Consider the following 22,585-nt stretch of genomic DNA (forward strand, 5'->3'; position numbering starts at 1 on the left):
AAGACGACCAGAAGACATGGCAAAGTGATTTTGTTACACGACAATGCGCCGTCTCACACAGCAAAATCAGTGAAAGACACCTTGAAATCGCTTGGATGGGACATCCTTCCGCACCCGCCGTACTCCCCAGACCTGGCGCCATCTGACTATCACCTCTTCGCATCAATGGGGCACGCGCTCGCAGAGCAGCACTTCAGCAATTTCGAGGAAGTTGGAAAATGGCTCGACGAATGGTTTGTCGCAAAAGACAAGCAGTTTTTCTGGCATGGTATTCATAAATTACCTGAAAGATGGGCGAAATGTGTAGAAGCCGATGGCCAATATTTTGAATAAAAAAAAATTAATTTCCCTTGAAAATTACGTGTCTTTTTTTACTAAAAAACCGAAAAAAACTTATGCATACACCTGGTAATTACAAGTACTTGCGCTAGTTGTGTTTCTGACAGACGTGAGGATTGTTATGCATGTTTTGCATGTTTTCAATACAAGAAATTAGTATCAGTATTAGAAATAGTACAAGAAATTAGTATCAGTATTAGAAATTAGTATATAATAGTAAATTAGTATAGTCTTTGTATGTATTAATGCATGTGATTTAATTATAATAGTTTCAATAAAATTTATTATAATTGCTTAAATATTTTATTTTGTAAATCCTTTATGATTTAAAGATATTAATATATAGTATGTCTACGTGTGCGGCAGTTGTTTGTATTATACCTGCAACATTGTTGCAGGTATAACATTTAAACTGAGAGGTTATCTGTAGTGTACAGCTCAAGTGAAAAGCATGAATTTTTCAATATAAAATAGCATCCAAAGAAGACATATTTACACACAAAAGTTTACATATTAATTAGTATTTATATGAAAAAATTAATATAAAAGGCATAAATCTATAATTGATGTTGTTAAATAAAAAATGCTAAACAACTTTTGAATATATAATTTCATTCTGTAATAAATTTTAAATCACAATAAAATTACATTTATGTTTGTAATAAAAACTTTTTATGCTATTATAATTTTAATATTTTTTTTTCATTTAATTTGATTTTCTTAATTTAGTTCCTTCAAATTAACTTTTCTTTACATATATCTATCATCTGTGTTTATACATAATACGTATAAAATATGTATGTATAATAACATGTAAATTTATAACGTGTAAAGTAATTGAAAATTCAAATCAAATATCTTATAAACATTTTTGGCTGAGATTTTAATACAGTGAATAGAAACAATCAAAATAACTATATCGCATAATATGTAATAGGTAACATCTTAACATCTATGCATCTTAAAAAGACAAAAACACCATAATTGTCAGTTTTTCTAAGTTTTCTGAGATTTTATCCGCGTCAGCAATAGATTAGTATTAGTGTATGTGTGGATACACAACGCCATATAAAAACAGATATTTTATTATTTGAAGTTAGCAGTCCTGATCTCAGAGCTTCGCGCTTTCACCGCATGAGGTCCTCGAGATCAATTTTAGTTAGAATAGGAGTTAGAGACACTATAATCAGAGACTGGCCACGATTCTGATCCGCCAATCGGAGACTCTGATCCGCCATGTTTTGGCTAAATCTATGAGAAAGAAAGAAATATACACCATCTCACTCTAATCAATACATGTTTGGTTAGACTGAAAGAAATATACACCATCTTACTCTAACCAAATAGCGATATTTTTTACTTTGCATGTGCATTAATTTAAGTGTATTGTGCATGTGTATTAAACACATAGAAAGTAACGTCCCAGCAAGTAAAATCCAGCTAGCAATTTGCTAACAAATTGATAACAAATTCAATCAAATATTGACTGCAAATTCATAGCCGCTGTGTCCTCATTAGGCTCGGAATTTGTCGACAAAACCTGCTGACATACCAGCAGATTGGCGGTAAAAACTGAGCAGAGCAGAGTTGACATACTATGCGAATAAATTAGTGACAGAAACCGAGCAAAGTCTGTTGACATGCTATGCCAGCAGATTGGCAGCAAAAACCGAGCAGAGTCTGCTGATATGTTAGTTAAGCTGGGTATACACTTAGCGAACGAACATCGAACGAACGCGAACATTTGTTATTATCATTCAGCAAATATACGCAAAGGCGAATGCGAATAGAACGTTTGATTCGCGTTCGGCTCGATTCCTTCATGAGGTGGTCATCATCAAAGATAATTCGTGCGCGATGTGGACACGCACGAATGCTGTTCGCTGCTGTTTGCTTTTAGAATTATAACCTATACTTTTTCATTAAAAGTGAGTTATCACGGTACGCACTCGGCAACATACCTTCACAAAAAAAAAATCATTAAAAGTGAAAGTGTAAGGAAATTTTATTATATCTTTTTACGTTTCTGTTTATCTTGTCAAAAAATGAAATGGACTGAAGAAAAAAGTTTAAAATTAATATCACATTATAAAAATTATGAATTACTATGGGATCCAAAAAATAAATTTTATCACAATAAATTAAGAAAAAATATTGCGTGGCAAGAATTAGCAGAAGAATTTAGTTGTAGGTAAGATAGACTTTGCAATAATACAAATTTTAGAAAAAAAATATATCTTTTAAAAATAACTTATATTTAAGTATTATTAATCCTTAATGTAGTTACCTTAGACTATTAATATTGTAAGAATTAGACGACCGTAAGCGGTCATGAAAGAGATTCGGAATATAAACAGCTAACAGAGAGAAGCCGTCGTGGTCGTGCAGACTAAGTGTCAGATTAGTAAACAAGGGATCCTGAATTCAAATCCAGTCGGTCTCTGTTTATTTTTCCGAATCTAATAAATATCTTTCAATATCTTAATTTATTAAATTTAAATGTAATCTATCAAGTTTTTTTATTTTAACATGTCATATGATCAGAAATAAAGAAAAAGATAGATTCTTTATTCTCTTCCTTTAGAAGAGAAAGAATGAAATGCATGACAAAATCTGAATCTGGCAGAGATGAAATTTACAAATCTATTTAGTTTGCTTTTAACGACATGATGTTTCTTCTTGATAAATTTCAATCATGAACAACGTGTAATACAAATACTTTTTATGTAAGTACATATATATATGAAATAATAAGACATATATATAAAATATTAATATTTTATTGGATAGTAATTATGTTAACTTAACTTTGTTATTTTCATATAAATTAATTTTTATCTTTATTTATTATTTTTAAATCATATATATGTAATTTTAATTTATACTCGCGTTCGTGGCGTTACTTCCCGTGATCGCGATACTCGGCGGAGCGCTCTCGGAAAGGAAGAACACTGTTTTAGGAAAGACTCACTCTTTATTAAACCAACGGTACAGAAACGCGTCCGGCCACCGCAGAATCTGGCCGTCAAATCTGAAAAACAGTCGGAGAACGACGCGTTGCCAAGGGCCGATCCTCTATTCAAACTCTTATCGATTGATATTGATTATTTTTTTTAGCAGCGCCGAACGGAATACCGCACGGCCGCAACAATACCTATATTCATATCTTATATCATAATATATATATAATATAATTTTAAGTTATTACTTAGATTACTTATATTAAACTTAACTTTAATTTATAATTTAAATTTATAAACTTAACTTAACTTTTACTTAATTGTATTTATCTTGCCATGAGATACTTCCTATATCTGTTTTAAAATAATTTGCAAATTCTTCTCTAATTGCATGACAATTTTATGAAGCTCTTCTAGCTATTTTAGATAATGAAAGAAATGATGATAATTCACTATCATTTCTCCATGTTCCTTCTGTTATATATCTTCTATAATAGTATCAATTGCTCCAGATGGCATATAAATGTTTTGAGAAGATTTACTTTTACAAAGAAAATTATGTAAATAGATGCAATATAATACTATAAAAGTTGCTTTCTCTGGCTCTATGAGCATAGGTTTGCGCAGAACTCTGAATATAGATGACATTATGCCAAACGTATTTTCAACAATACGTCGTACTCTAGATAATCTGTAATTAAAGATTCTCTCTTTGCTTCCTTTTTTTTGTATACCCAGGAAAGATTTCATAATATTATTTATTAAAGGAAATGCATCATCAGATACGAAAACATAAAGTACTTTCATGGAAAAGGAAATGATTCTTCCAGGAAATGATTCTTCGATAGGAATTCCCATCTTATTTTGTTGTAATTGTTTATAAAAAGAAGTATTTCTAAAAACTACTCCATCTGAAATCCTTCCCTGGCAGCCAACATCAGCGTACATAAAACAATAATCAGCATCTACAATTCCCATTAAAACAATGCTAAAAGATTTGTAATTATAATAATCACTTCCACTGTTGTTTATTGGAGCTTGTAAAATACAATGTTTTTCATTGATTGCTTCTAAGCAATGTGGAAAATTTCAATTTTTTTTCGAATTGCTGTGCAATATCTAATCATTGTTCTGCTGTAGTAGGCAGTTGAAAAAAATATAATAATTTAAAATTATTTGTTGTAGGAAGATGAATATCCATCACCAATAAATGAATTAATAGAAAATCAGGATGATAATAACAAAGACTCTGAGGAATCATCAACTTCTGATGTACCAAGAAAACAAAATATACAAATGACAAATGAAAGTTTGACAAATAAAACTATTTCTTCAAAAATAACAGTCAAAAAAAAGATCTTTTTCTACAAAAGAAAAATAAGTATCTGAAGCTTACAATATTTTAACAAATACGGTACAAACAAGCAAACAAAAAGATAATATTAATATTTTTGGCAATGTTGCAAGAAAACATCGTAAATACAATGTTAAAACACAAAGTTGTGTTTTGAACATCAAATTAATAATATCTTATTTCAAGCTGATATGGAAACATATGAACATGTGACTATTTGGAAATATTGATTGTGTTGACATTTAACAGAAATGTCAACACAATCAATATTTCCAAATAGTTCTCATGATGATATATTAACATCTTTTTCTGAATCTTCATCATCACAACTTTTAAAAGCATCAACTGTTTTACCTGTTTAAAATTTAAACAATAACGATACATATATCATTACAGATAACATTCAAAATATTCTCAAAAAATACAATAATTAATTATGTATTATTATTACTAAGTTATTGAACATACATTCAATAACTTAATAATAATAACATAACTTAACAATATATGCATATATGAAACGTAAAATTGTTCAAAATTGTTTTCTGCTATAAGTTTAAAATCTGCTATAAGTTTAAAATATAAGTATTAATGTTACAAAGAGGAAAATAAATTAATGTTACAAAGAGGATTTTAATTTTATTTTATGATATTTTATGCATCATATGTTCAGCATGTTTCCTTGTAATAAAGTAGAAATATAAGCATTGATGGAATCTGTTTATACTTAAGTTTTATTTTAGTTCGAAGTTTATTTTTATAATATTAAAATCAAAACAATATACATTGTTCAGATTGTCTTCTACTATAGTATAAAATTTAAATATTAATGTTACAAAGAGAATTTTAAGTTTATTCATTCTATAGATAGCATTTTATGTTTTCTATTGTGATATATAAATTACCTATTGTGATATATAAAGTACAAGTGTGTTGACAATGTTAATGCTTAATTTTAAATTTATTTTTATAATTTTATTATTATAATATATTATAATTTTATAATATTAAAATCAAAATAATGTGCACTGTTCAAGACTGTCTTCTAGTACAATATAAAATTTAAGCATTAATGTACAAAGAGAATTTTAAGTTTATTCATTCTGTGATAGCATTTTATGTTTCCTGTTGTGATATATATAAAATACAAGTATAAGCATTGATGATGAAAACTGTTTATACTTGATTTTAAGTTTATTTTTATTATATTAAAATTAAAATAATATAATAAAGTAATAAAAAAATAAAATTTATTATATTTTGAGAAAATATAGAAAATTATATTGTAAGTAAATTAATATTATTAATTAGTATTACTTAACTATTTTGAAAAAATGTAAATTTGATGTGTTCAAGTAAAAATATATAAATAACAATTTAAGAATATATATTTTTTACAGTTATATTGAAATATAATATTTCATTCTTATTTGAATCATTTCCTACAATGCTTCTATTATTGCAACACATACTTCAGGTACAATTCTTAAAATCAATTGTTTTGATACTTTAAAAAGATACATTAAATTTGTAAATAAGAATCTCCTGTTGCAAGAAAACGAAGAGTAATGGCAAATCTTTCTTGAACAGGAATTGGCGGACGGAATACTGTATCTTGTTTTGAAATTTTTGATCCAATTTTATTTAATAAAAATTCAAAATCTTCTGCAGAAATTTTGAAATTGTCCCATGTAATTTTTTTTTAAATCATTTAATAAATTATTTCCTCTGTTGACGATTTCAATACAGTTGCGTCATCCACCATTTTCTCTTTCTTTTTTTGGTTTTTTTCAAGTTATAAACCAAAAATCAAATTATAACACGCACTTGCTATAATTATATCGTCAGACATTATCTATAATGAAATAAAATTATAACCTTAATTCTATTACACTTTTTTAATTATTTTATTTATCTAAAATGTAAAAAAAAAAATATGTCTATGAAATACACACACACACACACAGTTTAAAAATCTATATATATATATATATATATATATATAAATATTATTAAATAAAATATCATGAAATTAATACAATATCATAGAACTATATAGAAATTAAATATAGATTATTTAAATAATATATTCTTCCTTTTCAGAAAATATTCAGAAATATAAAATCAAAATAGTGTTATAATTTATTTCTATACATTTTTAATCCTACAATTCTAATTATTTTTATTTTAGATAATAAATATTAATTAATTTTTTTTATATACCGTAAAAAGTTGAGACACCGCCGAACATTAAATTAAAGCCAAATGCTGGTGCAATTGAGAACAGAAACGAACGACTTCAAAACAGAATGCAAATGTCCGAACGTTTGCGTTTGCTGTTCGTTCAGTGTTCGTTCGCTAAGTGTATATCCAGCTTTATGCGAACAGATTCGTGGCAAAAATCAAGCAGAGTTTGCCCTAATTTCCTTGTTGGACGATTATGTCTTGCAGCAAACATAAAACATACATAAAAATACGTAAATAATACATGTTTAAATTTTATGATTTCGCTTATATAGAAAGTTTGATAAATTTTGCATGCGAGAAACGGACACCATCTAGTTTTAGCCGATAGTTTTTCAATTGTTGTGTTTAAATATGCGTAATGACAGCCTCTGCTCGGTTTTTGCTGTCAATCTATTGACATAACATGTCGGCAGGCTTTGCTCGGTTTTTGTTAGCAATCTGCTGGCATAACATGTCGGCAAGCTTTGTCATATTTTTGAGGACAGTTTGCTTACAACGTCAGATATTACAGGCTCTGTGTGCAATTTGTTGCTTTTTTGCCATCAAATATTGACTCTGCAGGCTCTACTCAAAATCTGTTTCTGCAGGTTTTGCTATCGGGGGTGATAATATATTATTAAATAATAGAGATACTAAAATTGCAAAATATAGTCATAAATTAATTAATTGTGATATTCAAATCAATATAAAAAAATGGGTGGATGTTCATTTTTTTTACTTAAATTTTATTTTATATTGCAATAAAGTTTATTTATAATAATAATAAGTATGTATAATAATCCTTTCTAAAAAAGGCATGACATTGATACTTGCATCTCTCGAAATTTCCTCGAAGTTTATTGTTGACGCTTTTCCGCGATGAGTTCTCTCGCTGCGCTAACTTTGTGAATAGCTGTCATTGTATTGATTTCACAGAGGATGGTTTTGTGTATAAAAAAATTAAAAATATTATAGTATAACAGTAGTATAATAGTATTATATTAATTTTTGCTCTTGTGTTAAAAAAGATAAATAGCGAAAAAAAAAAAAATAAATTTAAAATCGTTAAAATTAAAGAATATACATTAATAAATTGGTAATATAATTGTGTAAAATAAAGTTTTATATCACATTTTATTACCTTTAAAACGCTTATGTTTTTAAATTATGATATTACAATTTAAGATTAATGTAGTTAATGTATTTGAAAATAAATGGGAATAGCCAAAAGATGGCGGACCAATCAAAAATTTTTCGTGGCCAGTCTTTGATTATAATGTCTTTATTCGGAGTTAGCCAGTCACTCCTGCCGACTTAATTTTTATACATACAAGATAAAAGAAAATATTGTAAACAAAATTATTATCACACAGGGAATAACGGGATAATAATAAAATTTTTTAAAAGACACAAATAAATAAGATCATGACGTCACTCAAAATCCTGTGAATAACAAGATAAATTTAAATTTGCAAAATGGTCAATTTAGTAACGATGGGTGCGGTCCATTCAGTGCTACAAATGCTTCAAAGGTTTTTGCTTTCGTAATTTGCTTCCGTAAAATAGTCCATTAGCGCTACTAATGTTGCCAACACTATGCAAGTGGACCGGTTTGAAGCGTTAAAATAATCGGAATTGTGTTTACAAATATATATTCTGCAATCATGAATTCTGATGAGATAAAAGTTATATTAGCTTATATTATTAAGACTTTTTCAGAACTACTATGTTATATTTACGAAGATAACGAAAAGCATTTCAGAACAAGTAATTGCACATATTAAGACTTTTTTAGAATCACTATGTTATATTTACGAAGATAACGAAAAGCATTTCAGAACAAGTAATTGCACATATCTCAAAAAATAAAAGACATTTATTTTTTTTTTAACTTATTTAAAATAAAAACATGTAAATGATTATAGATCATTATAACATTAGTTTGGTTAGCCTTAACAGTATCCTCTTCAGAAACTTCTTTGTTATAAATTATTTCTTTATTATCTTCTTCCTAATTTTATAATTGGCATTTTATCTTTAAATATTTGATGCAATATACAATAAAAATAATTCTAAAAAATTAGTACAATAACAGAAATGAAACATGCATTACACGCAAAAATAAATCAGATCGCCACACTACTTACCATGATATACGCTTTCGTTCGTTAAGCTTTCCGCTTTCGCATTTTGTACATTTAAATTATATGCTTCAATGATACTGACTGGGTTCCGTAAAGCGCATATGTGCGCATTTTGTTATAGTATACGTGACATGAACTATAGATAAATGCGCGCATATATGTTTTACGGAATTCAGCCACTACCTCTCCAAGCAGTAGCATTAGGAGCGAATTGAAAGTGAAAATCTATGACGTATTAATGAAAAGTATAAGAAATATATATTGTAAAAAAGAAATATATATTGTACCGACGTCATATGTGCTATTGAAACGCTTCGAAATGCCAAGTGGACCGGATAAAATGACATTCCAAAAAATTCGAAACATTTGTAGCGCTAAGTGAACCGCACCCGATAACAAGGGCATAAAAGAGATTTTTCGAAAATTCAAAATTGTAAATTTTCAAGATGGTGATTCTCTGATAATAAATCAAAATGATAACGCCATTCGATAGCCTTATGTTAATTGTAAAATATCACATTTAAATTTTCTTGATACGACAACGGTTTCCGAAATAATTCCATTTGTTTATAATTTTGCAACTTTCTCTCAACAACTTTCCTTATCCCCCTAAGTGTACTAGGATAAAGATCTGACATCGATCCGACGCTCCGTTCTCGAGATATTCACAATTATTTATTATTGTGTTATTGCTACAAAAAGCGACGAACCAACTAAGTTATAAATATTGTTATAAAATAAATTATAAATAATAAAAATTTCATAAGATCAATTGTTATAAATTGTTATAAACGATTAACGGTAAATTTTTATTAACAAATAGTAAATAATGTTAATTTACTCCCTCTTTCGACCTAATATAAAAATCTTGTGAAAAAAACGAGAAATAAGGAAAGAAATAGGGAAAACCATTTTTATGGAAGAAAGGCATTAAGCCATGACGCCATCATCGACATACAAGTATATACAAGTATACCTTGTTCTATATGTGTCTCATAAAAAAGTATCACCTGTAGAATATATGCGTACTACCTACTATATAATATATTTTACGGATACCTTATATTCGTGTTCGTCATAAACTATCAGGAGACACGGTAGTATCTCAGGTGTCAAATCAACCGAGAATACTACCGTGTAACTTTATGCGAGATGCGAGAATCCGAAATTATCGGATCTCACTAACCACTAATCAAATAGACTCGATCGATAGTTTGAGTTTAACTTGCGTAATAAGAATATTTTTATTTTTCTGCTACGTACCCTATGAGCGGAGATATTGTTACGCAAAATCCAATTTGGAAATTTTTAGTTTAAGAAACGTCATTGTCGCCTTTGTACGGCTGCAATGTCTGTCGCGAGATATCAGTATTAATCTTATCGACCCAGCGGATCATCAGACTGATAAGTCAGGATTACTGTAGGATCTAGCGAATCAATGTTCGTTGGGTTCTGCAGTGACCCTGACTTATCGGCCCCGATTTATCCGCAGGATCGATAAGACTAATAATGTAATTATAAACATATATTTCGTAACTTTTAACCTCTAACTACAGTCTCTGCTCCTTATGTCACGATTCTGATTGACTGATTATTAATATTAATAAATACACATAACAAGAATAATAAATAAAATAGAAAACAAAAGAGTAAGCGAGATAGTATGCTTGTTGCTCTTTTTCCGCGTATCCGATTGGCGATCAACGATGTCGTTGAGTTTCGCGGCGAGTTTGACAGTTGGTGATAACTTGTTTCGGAGTGTAAGTAACATGTTTGTGTCTATTATTTTGCATGTAAGTTTTATTTTTCATGTTATTATTCTTTACGTATGTGTTTGTGCTTTTCTGCATGAAAGCTACAAATGTTTAGATACTACTCTGTACAGATTGTTGAGGAACACTTGATCATATTATGATATATTTGTTTAAACAATATATCAAAAAGATATATCACAAAAAGAAATTGTAAAGCAACATCCTGAAATACTTCAAATCTCAAGAAAATTAAGGAAAAAGTATTGATTATTATTTACACAAACGTTTTTAATTCCCTTGGAATAACTAATTCTGATTTTTATGTACATATACTATTAAAAATTGATATAATTAATTCAGATAAAAATCTAATAATAACTTTTTATTACTTCTGATCTATATCTTTATCAAGATACATATTAATATACATATTACAGTCATATATTATGTATTTGTTAAAATTTAATTTAATTTAAATAATTTAACAAAAAGATATCATCAAATCCTAAAAGATATATTAAAAATTGATATAATTAAAAATAAATTGATAAATAAATTGATATATTAAAAATTGATATAATTATTCTTATTGTAAAAAGATATACTTAATTATTATTGACAAAACAGAATGACAGAACAGATTTTCTTAATGAAATGTATTAATAAAAGTATTACTCATATATTACATATTTGTTAAAATTTAATTTAATTTAAATATTTAATAAAAGACATCATCATCAAATCCTAATCCTAACAAAAAGATATATTTAATTGTTATTTAATTGTATTAATAAAACAGAATGAGCTTCCTAATGAAACTTATTAATAAAAGTATAAGACATATATATTGCAAATTGTACGGTTTTACATTTCATTAATGAAACTGAATTTTCTTTTCAATGAAACTGTATTAATAAAAATATAAAGAAACATATTGAACTTGTATTAAATTTACATATTAAACTTGTACTAAAATTACATGTATCATTTATTCTCTTACAGGTTTAAAATTTATCAAATATTTAAGAGATACATATTTAGAAGAGACATAATAAATGATATCATGAAATACTGATGATTTGAAGTAATGCTGTTACCTCAATTAGACTTTCTATTTCTTGCCTGTCAAATGCAGTGAATGTCTATACAAGTGAAATTTTAAAATAATGAAATTAAGATTATGGCTTAAAATGAGTATAAAGATATATAAATATTACCCTTTTACATAAAAAATATATATGATTTACATGTAACATTTCAAATTAGTTTTCTATTGTTAGTAATTTTTATGAAAATATATAAACATATAATTCATAATTATATACTACAAAATCATCATATCATAAAATTGATATTTTAAATTCTTTTAAGATATCATTGTTTATTCGAAGGTTTTTAATTATATTATTATTTTTTATTATACTATTAAAAATTGATATAATTCTTTTTAAAATTCAATTTAATTTAAATAATTTAACGAAAGACATCATCATCTTAACAAAAAGATATATTTAATTGTTATTAATAAAACAGAATGAGTTTCTTAATAAAACGTATTAATAAAAGTATAAGAAATATATATTGTAAATTGTTTTCGTATGTCATTTTATTAATAAAACTGAATTTTCTTTTCAATGAAACTGTATTAGTAAAAGTATAAAGAAACATATTGAATTTGTACCAAAATTATATGTATCATTTATTCTTTTACAGGTTTATGTAAGATTTATCAAATACTTAAGAGAGACATATTTAAAAGAGACATAATAAATGATGTCATGAAATACTGATGATTTGGAGTAATACTGTTATCTCAATGCTCGTTTTTTCGTTCTCTATCCTATTTACTCTCGTTGTGCATATTATAGAAAAAAAATGTCAAGTATAAAAATATCGAGACGCGCTTTTCGAATATAGAAAGATTAATACTACAAAATGTCTGATATGACTATAAAATTACCTTTTTAAAAAAAGGTAAAAAAAGGGTGTCAAGTATAGTGGACCCTTGAAAAAAAAAGAAACTGTTATTAACCAAGTTAAAAAAATAGAATCTAATTTACAATATCTTTTATTTTAAAGAAATAGAATCTAAGTGGTATGTATCTCTATATCTTCATTGAACTTTTTACTCTAACCCATGTGGTAGTAGTTTTAATTCTTTAAACAAAATTGTGTTACGAAATTGCTATATCTAACTCAATTTCTAATTGTGATCAAACTAAAAAATAAAATCTAAGTGCTAGTATTTTTGTGATCTTTGCATTCATTGAAGAGTCTTCCTATTCTAACTCAAATAGCTTTAATTAAAAAACTACTAGCTTTAATTAAAAAACAAAAAAATTTGTTTCCACATTGTTGCCAACTCGACTCAAATGATATCATTTGTATAAAAGATTTGCTATCAATAACCGGCGCCAAGTTATAATCCTACTATAAAAATTGCATTATTCTACTAAACTCAAGATATGTATTAAAAAATAAAATCTAACTGGCAATATCTTTTATTTTAAGAAAAGAACCTAAGTGGTATGTATCTTTGTATCTTCATTGAAGAGTCTTTTTACTCTTACCCATGTGGTAGTAGTCTTAATTCTTTAAAAAAAATTTGAATTTTTAATGAAGAATCTTCTTATTCTGACCCTAATGATACTAGCCTTAATTCTTTAAAAAAAAGATTTTGTTTCCACATTGCACATTGCAACTCAAATGATCATAATAATGTATAAAATTTGTTTAAAAGATTTGATACGAATAATTGGCACCAAGTTATAGTCCTATAAACATTGAGCTACAAATCCACTTTAGTCAAATTACATATTTTAATTGTATAAAAGATATACCACTATTTAAAAAAAAATAAAACCCAAGTATCTTTAATTTAAAAATAATAAAAGTCAAATATGTATAATATTATATATCTTTCTATCCATTTAAGACTTCTTTTTCTAACCCAAGTGGTAGTAATTATTTAGTTTTAAAATATTATTATCACAAAATTGCTTTACTCAACCTACGTTTTTATCACAAAGAAAAAATAATAGTACAAAATAAAAAAAATTTTTGTAAATGTAAAATATCGCACGGCACATATTGTGCGAAAGAGTACGATAATATTTCTATTTCCTTCTCGCATCGTGAGCGCGAGAGAGTACAATAATATTCCTATTCTCTACTTACGGAGCTTCGGTGCGAGAGAGTAAGATGATATTTCTATTCTCTTTGGCCAACCCAACATTGCCGAGCGCCGAGTGCACATGTACGTGTCTCGTCTTTTGTATGCGTGCCTCGCACACGTGAACCTGCTACGATATGGTCAAAACAATTAGAATCAAGACAGCGTGACACGAAGTTACGTGCTCGGAAAAAAACGCTCTTTTCCATAATTTATCCATAATTATATTCTTATAATTAGTGTAATGGTGAAAAGTGTTTCGTCAATGTCAGAAGCGTCTATTTGGACGGTACTGATAAAAATTATAATTAGAAATGTCTGTTCTTGCAAAATAAAATGAATGCCAGAAGCGTCAGTTCGATAGTATTGGTTATTACAAATAAATTATATGTAAACAATCAGAGAGACAAGAAAGAAATTATCAATTGCATTCTCATGAGAATGAAGAAGTTCATTCTATATCTATTTCATATTATAGTATGATTCCAATAATAAAAATCAGAAGCGTCTATTTGGACGGTACTGATAAAAATTATAATCAGAAGCGTTTGTTTGACGTTACTGGCAAAAAATAGAAATATTTATTCGGACGATATCGATTATTACAAATGTATTATTTGTAAACAATTGAGAAATACACACACACACACACACACACACACACACACACACACACACACACACACACACACACACACACATATATATACAGGGTGTGTGTATATATATATATATATATATATATATATATTGTTGCGGCCGTGCGGTATTCCGTTCGGCGCTGCTAAAAGATAATCAATATCAATCGATAAGAGTTTGAATAGAGGATCGGCCCTTGGCAACGCGTCGTTCTCCGACTGTTTTTCAGATTTGACGGCCAGATTCTGCGGTGGCCAGACGCGTTTCTGTACCGTTGGTTTAATAAAGAGCGAGTCTTTCCTAAAACAGTGTTCTTCCTTTCCGAGAGCGCTCCGCCGAGTATCGCGATCACGGGAAGTAACGCCGCGAACGCGACAATTTTGGGGGCTCGTCCGGGATCGAATTTTTCGATTCGTGTGTGTGTGTGTGTGTGTGTGTGTGTGTGTGTGTGTGTGTGTGTGTGTGTGTGTGTGTGTGTGTGTGTGTGTGTGTGTGTGTGTGTGTGTGTGAGAGAGAGAGAGAGAGAGAGATAATGGCGGAGCGACAAACAGAAGAGACGGGGACTGGACAGGAAGAGGCGAAAAGTCGGAGAGTCTCTGCGAGAAAAAGGGCCTGTACTCGAGCGGAAGGGCCGGAGGTGTCTCCGAACTTGGAGGAGATTCTTCGCTTAACGCTGGAGGAGCTTCGCTCTCTGAGGGAGGAGCGCGCTCGTCGAGAGACAGAAACATTTTCAATGCCCGGTCCGCAGGAAGAGATTTCGCAACGTCCGATATCAGGCCAGTCATTTCCTTTTTCAAATTTTAATTCCGACTTGAAATTTAAGCCCGATATTTACGACGGTAGTGTTCCATTGCGCGAATATCTTACGCAGTTTAATTTAATTGCGCGGGCGAATAATTTGGGAAACGCAGAGAAGGCTGTCGTATTAGCGTCATGTCTCCGAGGAAAAGCGCGTGCGATTTTGGAAGGGGGCACGGATTTTGAGAACTCTCAATTTGAAAATTTAGTCGCGCGTTTAGAGCTACGTTTTGGAGAAAATTTATCCTCGCAAAATTATTATTATCAATTTACGAATCGAAAACAGAAATTCGGAGAAGATTTCTCCCGGAGTTCGTGACAAAATTGCTTGTTCTCAATTTGTAGTTGCATTGTCTGATGTGAATGTTAAACAGACATTGCAGCTAGAAGGGTTAACATCTTTGAGGGCCGCTATAGAAAGAGCTTTGGCTATTAAAATTATTAGGGAGAATTGTTTAAAAGAGCGGAGAAATTTTAATTTTAAGGAGGTTAAAGATTGCTCGAATTATAAGAGCAATCCTGATTTAAACGGGTTCAAAGTAGAATCTCGTGGAACGAGGGGATTAAATTTTAAGAAAAAGAAGAATTTTAAAATTCAAGAGAAAAAGGAATGTTGGCAGTGCGGAAAACAAGGGCACTTCCGTTCCGAGTGTCCATCACTTTCTGTTTCACAGCAGGGAAAATAGGTTTTGTCGAACTTATTAGGGGCGGGCTCGACAAATGGAAGAAATGCCCCAGGTGTTTGTAGGCGTTTTGAGAGAGGGTGTGAAAAATCAGGAAATTTTGTTTTTCAAGGCTCTCTTAATGGGAAAGATTGTTTTTTTAAATTGGATACGGGCTCCGATGTGACCTTGGTGAGTAGTAAATTTATAGGGAGAAAAAGGAAGCGTTTTTCAGCTAAGGAAGAAAATTTGAGATATCCTACGGGGGAAAGAGTCCCGATTAGTTTTAAAATATTTGCTAAGATAAAGTTAGGGAGATTTGATTTAGAGTTACCGATTTTCATTGCCGATATTGGAGAGGATTGTATTTTGGGCGCGGATTTCTTTTCACGAATAGGGATGCAAACTGTTATAGAATCTTTTCTCCGTGGAGGTCATAGGGAAGATTTTTGTCGTCGGATTAAGCAAGAGGACGAAGCTGTGCCCGCGGAGTTGGAAGAATTCTTTAATAATAATTCCCGAGAGTTGGAGGAAGATCAGAGAATAGTTTTCGCTACATTGTTGCGAGAATTTCGTGACGTGTTTTCGGAGCAAGCTGTTGCAGGAAAGTGTGAAGTTCTTCAACATAAAATTGAATTAATGGATTCTTGTCCTATCAAACAGGCTCCTAGGAGAATTCCAATTCATATGCGTTCAGAAGTTGAAAAAATTATGAAGGACATGAAAGAACGAGGGGTAATTGAAGAATCTTCAAGCCCTTGGGTTTCTCCAGCAGTTTTGGTAAAGAAGAAAGATGGTTCTCTTAGATTTTGCATTGATTTTCGGAAATTGAATGCGGTTACGAAAAAAGATTCTTATCCGCTACCAAGGGTTGACGATCTTCTTGATCAGTTATCGGGAAATGCCTGGTTTTCTACTCTGGATTTGAAGAGTGGTTATTGGCAACTGAAAATTCGTCCCGAAGATAGGGAAAAGACTGCTTTTTCTGTGGGGAATGGACTTTGGCAATTTGTTGCGATGCCTTTTGGTCTGTGTAATGCCCCAGCTACCTTTGAACGTCTTATGGAACGGGTGCTACGGGGTTTACTTTCGAAAATTTGCCTGGTTTATTTAGATGATGTGATAGTATTTGGCAAAACCTTTGAGAAAATGAAAGAGAATTTAAGAGAGGTTCTTCTGAGATTTCGTGCTGCGAAACTTAGTGTTAACCCAAAGAAATGTGATTTATTTAGGAGACAAGTAAAATATTTGGGTCATGTTGTTTCTTCTACCGGGATCGCTACGGATCCTGAGAAGAAGAGGTCACTGAGTGGCCAGTTCCTCAGAATAAAAAACAGGTCCGAAGTTTTCTTGGATTTTGCTCTTATTATCGGAAATTTGTTAAGGGATTTTCTTCAATTGCGAAGCCTCTGTTTAAGTTAACTGAGAATTTGACTAAATTTGAATGGACTGAGCAATGTCAAGAAGCATTTTTGAGGTTAAAACAGGCATTAACGTCTGCACCTCTTCTTTCCTTCCCGAAGGGGGAAGGAAAGATGATTTTGGATACGGCAGGTTTTGGAATAGGGGCGGTACTTTCACAAGTTCAGGACGGCTATGAGAGGGTCATTGCATATTATAGTCGGGTTTTGAACAAACCTGAGCGGAATTATTGCACAACAAGAAGAGAGTTATTAGCTTTGGTAGATTCGATGAAACATTTTCATCATTATTTGTACGGAAAGAGTTTCTCTATTCGAACTGATCATGCTTCTTTGAGATGGTTGATGTCCTTCAAAGACTTGGAGGGACAATTGGCTCGCTGGATGGAAAGGTTACGACAATACGATTTTGATGTTGCTCATCGAAAGGGGATTATACACGGTAATGCCGATGGTCTTTCGAGACGCCCTTGTGTAGAAGAAAAATGTAGATTCTGTTCTAAAGTGGAAGTTCAGAGAGGGCTTTTTGAGGATAAAGTAGTTGCTCGTATTGTTTTGCGTGAGGATTCTTCTGAGGATTGGCGAAGGGCTCAAATAGAGGATCAGGAACTGGCAATGTTTTTACTTGCCAAAGAAAATGATTTGCGACCTTCTTGGGAGGAAGTTTCTTTGAAAGGATTGTCAGCCAAGATCTATTGGCATCAATGGCATGCCTTGGAAGTCCAAAATGGGATTTTGCATAAGAGATGGGAGGCTCCTAATTTAAAAAACAGTTTTCTTCAGTTGATGGTCCCGCGAAGCAAAGTGAAGCAGATTTTAGAAGAAGCTCATGATACTCCTTCTGGAGGGCATTTCGGGATCAATAAAACGCTGGAAAAGATCCGGAAACGTTTTTATTGGGCAACCTGTAAGAAGGATGTTGAGGAATGGTGCAGAACCTGTAAGATTTGTATTGCGAAGAGGGATGCTGCAGATAAGGGGAAATCTCCTTTGCAGATCTTTAATTCGCTCCTTTTGAGAGGATTCAGATGGATATTTTAGGCCCGTTACCTGTTTCTTCTTCAGGCAACAAGTATCTCCTAGTTGTTGTTGATTGTTTTACTAAATGGGTAGAAGCTTTTCCTTTGAAAAATATGAGAGCTACTACGGTAGCAGAAATTTTTGTTAATCAGGTTGTTTCTAGATATGGGGTTCCGTTGGAACTTCATACTGATCAGGGAAGGAATTTTGAATCACAGCTCTTTCAAGAATTGATGAGAATTTTGGGAATTAGGAAAACGAGGACGACCGCTCTTCATCCTGAGTCTGATGGTCAAGTTGAAAGACAACATCAGACAATTCTACAGTATTTGTCAAAATTTGTTGAAGAGAATCAAAAGGATTGGGATCGTTGGATTCCCATGTTTCTTCTTGCCTATAGGACCTCTAAACATGAAGCTACAGGCGTAACTCCTTCAGAATTGTTTTGTGGAAGAGTCTTACCTTGCCGATGGATTTGCTAAGAGGTACTCCTCCCAGTTATGGTTTTTCCGAGTCAGTGGAGGAGTACGTTCGAAATTTGCGGCAGAAGCTGGATGAAATTCATCAGAGAGTAAGAGAGAGATTAGAATCAAGGTCTTTGAAGATCAAGTGCCGCTATGATCGAAAGGCTAGGCATCCCGTTTTTGAGGAAGGACAGAAGGTTTGGTTATTTAATCCTCATCGTAAGAAGGGTAGGTCTCCCAAACTACAGAACGATTAGGAGGGGCCTTTTGAGATAATTAAGAAAATTAGTGATGTAGTTTTCTGTATTTCTCGTTCAGGTGGTCGGAAAAGCAAGATTGTGCATGCCGACAGGTTAGCTCCGTATAGAGAAAGGGAAGAATTTTAAGTAGAGGTTTTCGGGGCCCGGTTTTCCAATTTCGACATTACTTTTATTTCTTGTTAATTGTTTTGAGTTACTGTGTTCTATTTTATTTTTCTTTAAGCTTCCTTCCGTCGTGAGAAGCGTCGTGGGGAGATCCTCGAGCCTGAGCACCAAGCAAGATCTTCAAGCTCGTGCTTCAAACTGAAAAGAAGTCTGCCTCGCCCCCGGTTTTCCGAATCGTGGTTTTTCCGGGGGACGATGGGCGAATGCCGAGGCAGGGGCTTAGTGTGTCTTTTAGAAAGACGAAAGGGTCCACGACGATTACCCCCACTTTGCCCGAAAAATAGAAGAGAGAAGTGCGCAAAGCTCAAGACGAAGAGTCAAGAGTGAAACGCGCGAGAATTTCAAGAACAAGATTCTTCTGAAGAGTAGAGAAGACTGGGATTGGAAGTAGCGGCGCCCGGTAACCTGAGGCAGCAGCCCAGGGTAGGACAGGAAGTCGCCAGGAGCCCAGAAGTCTTTTCCTAAGAGGAAGTTCTTGAAAGAGGAAGAATTGTCGGGACGACAATTTTATGAAGAGGGGGGCAGTGTTGCGGCCGTGCGGTATTCCGTTCGGCGCTGCTAAAAGATAATCAATATCAATCGATAAGAGTTTGAATAGAGGATCGGCCCTTGGCAACGCGTCGTTCTCCGACTGTTTTTCAGATTTGACGGCCAGATTCTGCGGTGGCCGGACGCGTTTCTGTACCGTTGGTTTAATAAAGAGCGAGTCTTTCCTAAAACAGTGTTCTTCCTTTCCGAGAGCGCTCCGCCGAGTATTGCGATCACGGGAAGTAACGCCGCGAACGCGACAATATATATAAAACTCCCGCATTTGGAATTTTTTATGCTAAAAGAAACAACTTTTTCCTTTAGCAAAATTGCGTGCAACGAGTAATTTTTACAATAAATCAAATTAAAAGTGACGAATGAGCGTATGTCTGTAGCAGTCAGGGCCAGCGGTCAGCGCGCGTTCTTCAAGCCTAGGACTTAATCTTTGACGACTTCACGTATTGTATTGTTTAAAATATAATTAGTTAACAAAATAAGTATTTGTATTCATCCTTTATGTAACAATTCAATAAAAAAATTGTCCGTTTTTGTAACATCTGGAAATAAAAATAAATGTAAATTATATGGTGTATGAATTGAGCATTCTATTATTTTAATTATTTTTTTATTGTTGTATGCGCAATTGCATATAACAATAAAAAAATACTGAATTTAATGAATACTTATTAATTACATGAGTACGTAATCACAAAAAGTAAAAAAATTGATTTTTTTATAATAGTATCTAAATAATTCGTTAAATTCAGTATATTTTTTGTTATATGCAATTGTGCAGTAATTAAATTAAGAGAATGCTCAGTTCATACAGCATAGTGTATTTATATTTATTTTTATTTCGAGATAATGTTATGAAATCAGACAATTTTTTTATTATATATCGTTAAAGAATGAAAACAATAGAAAATCTGAGAAACGCGCGCCAGACCTGACTATGCACATACGCGCGCTCATTCGTCACTTTTATTCTGATTCACTGTAAAAACTATTCGTTGCACGCAATTTTGCTAAAAGAAAAAGTTTCTTTTAGCATAAAGATCACGTAGTGTATTCCAAATGCGGGAGTTTTGGCACCATGTATATGTGTGCGCGCGCGCGCGCGCGCGTGTGTGTGTGTGTGTGTGTGTGTGTGTGTGCTGGAAGAATATGCAATGTTATCGCAAAATCTACTAAAATTATATATATGTTTGTACTAGATATCGTAAATAATTAATAGCAATAGTACAAAATAGATCTATGTCTTTCTATAGACATAGCAAAAAGCTTCACTACATATGCGTACATGTTTTCTTTGAGAAAAGTACATGTAGTGTCCTTTGTATTCTGACTTATAAGGATATTGAACATAGCGAACGTCGTGAAGAATGACTACTACAGTAACAATACATGTATACAATATATGTGTTTTCAATACATGTGTTTTCATTTATTTAGTAAAATGATAAAAATTAATATGACAGTAAACGGAATTAGTCACGTCGATAATATAGACTTTTTAAATTGTCGATAATATCGACTTTTTAAATTGTCGATTGTTACCGACATTTCTTTAATTCCATTTAGATGGCATTAGCGGAAAGCCATCGGAGTTCGTCCTTCGCTTTAGGATCTCCTTAAAGAGGGCATCCTTTGATATCAATTTAAATACTCCATTTTCTTTTGATATGCCGAATGAGCATGTTTACATTTGGTTCCTGGAAAAATAATTCGGAGTCATGTTAATTGATACATCCAAAACAATTCCTAGAACAATTCCTTTGACACTTCGTTCTGGAATTTCAGATGCTGATGAAATCTGAGAGCATAAAAGGGCTATCTAAGGAGCGCCCGCAGAGCAGTCAAAATTTAACGAGCAAATAGTGCGCATCTCCATATCAAATAATTTTTCGTGAAAAAGAACTTAGATTCCACGCGAATTTTCGATAAAAGAACTTAGTCTCTGATACAATTTTAGTAGAACTTAGAATATTTTCGTTTTTTGGTTTAATACTTATAATATTTTGTGATTGATACTTATAAAATTTCATGACTTCATGATCGATACTTAGAATATTTTTGATATACGGTTTGAGCATTCAGTATATTTTAATAGAACAATACTTACAACATTTCATACGTTACTAAATAATTGAAATTAATTCTTGAGATTACTTTGTTTTACTCTTATAATAGAGAGCAGTCAAAATTTAACGAGCGAATAATGCACATCTCTGAATCAAATAATTTTTTGTTATAAAGAATTTAAACTCTGTGCGAATTTTAAAGCAGTCGAAATTTATTGAGCAAAGAGTGCGCATCTCCGTAAAGTCTCTAGAATACTTTTTGTGAATGTCGATTGGTTCCCGCTGAATGTGCCCGTCATAACAGGCCTCCATCGAACAGCTTCGCTGCAATAATTCTACAATTTTTGTAAGTTATTAATAATCTGTCTGAACTCTGTATCGTTATTAATAATCTGTCTGAACTCTGTATTTATAAATTAATGTATGTGTGTGCGCATTGTAGTGCATTCAATTACATTATGAAATAGAGTATACTCAATGTATTTGCACGTCTCAAAATATTTATGACACAAATATTGCACCAAGAATCAAGATTGTTATTTTGTACGTATAATAAAAGACTTTAAAATTACTCATTAGCGTATTTTTATTAACAATA

General features: G+C 31.5%; 2 protein-coding genes and 4 long non-coding RNA genes across 12 annotated transcripts in view; 3 read left to right on the plus strand and 3 right to left on the minus strand.

The window, feature by feature from the left end:
* LOC148938138 (uncharacterized) overlaps positions 1-22,585 on the minus strand; it is a 129,371-nt gene that overhangs the window by 12,626 nt on the left and 94,160 nt on the right. Inside the window, exon 2 of one of the 4 annotated variants that reach the window (XM_089084152.1) lies at positions 13,955-14,076. The exons of 1 other annotated variant lie outside the window; for it this stretch is intronic. In XM_089084152.1, the coding sequence (XP_088940278.1) occupies positions 13,955-14,033 (79 nt within the window). In that variant the 5' untranslated portion in view covers positions 14,034-14,076. Of the gene's footprint in view, positions 1-13,954; positions 14,092-22,585 lie in introns of those variants that run through there. 2 more of the 4 variants (XM_089084115.1, XM_089084200.1) reach the window with 2 other exon arrangements.
* LOC105433493 (uncharacterized) lies at positions 1,104-4,683 on the plus strand. 2 transcript variants are annotated; one of them, XR_016141192.1, is made up of 2 exons: positions 1,104-3,065; positions 4,485-4,683. It is a non-coding gene; the product is annotated as an uncharacterized LOC105433493 (long non-coding RNA). The 2 variants fall into 2 exon arrangements; XR_016141208.1 differs by having other exon boundaries at positions 1,104-2,530.
* LOC148938141 (uncharacterized) lies at positions 3,627-4,383 on the minus strand. Its single transcript, XM_089084322.1, has one exon. It carries the CDS (start codon positions 4,275-4,277, stop codon positions 3,777-3,779), a length of 501 nt encoding a protein of 166 aa, XP_088940448.1. The 5' UTR covers positions 4,278-4,383; the 3' UTR covers positions 3,627-3,776.
* LOC148938142 (uncharacterized) lies at positions 6,336-10,591 on the minus strand. 3 transcript variants are annotated; one of them, XR_016141237.1, is made up of 3 exons: positions 8,021-10,343; positions 7,714-7,792; positions 6,336-7,493 (listed from the first exon to the last, which is right to left on the minus strand). It is a non-coding gene; the product is annotated as an uncharacterized LOC148938142 (long non-coding RNA). The 3 variants fall into 3 exon arrangements; XR_016141229.1 differs by having other exon boundaries at positions 6,336-6,508; positions 6,877-7,493; positions 7,714-8,917; XR_016141226.1 differs by having other exon boundaries at positions 7,714-10,591.
* LOC148938143 (uncharacterized) lies at positions 10,592-22,558 on the plus strand. Its single transcript, XR_016141251.1, has 2 exons — positions 10,592-10,783; positions 21,707-22,558. It is a non-coding gene; the product is annotated as an uncharacterized LOC148938143 (long non-coding RNA).
* LOC148938144 (uncharacterized) lies at positions 14,076-15,972 on the plus strand. The gene is made up of 2 exons (XR_016141243.1): positions 14,076-14,238; positions 14,818-15,972. It is a non-coding gene; the product is annotated as an uncharacterized LOC148938144 (long non-coding RNA).

The sequence above is a fragment of the Pogonomyrmex barbatus genome, unplaced genomic scaffold, assembly GCF_055798465.1.
Source record: "Pogonomyrmex barbatus isolate J1 unplaced genomic scaffold, ASM5579846v1 scaffold1, whole genome shotgun sequence".
Taxonomy (NCBI): domain Eukaryota; kingdom Metazoa; phylum Arthropoda; class Insecta; order Hymenoptera; family Formicidae; genus Pogonomyrmex; species Pogonomyrmex barbatus.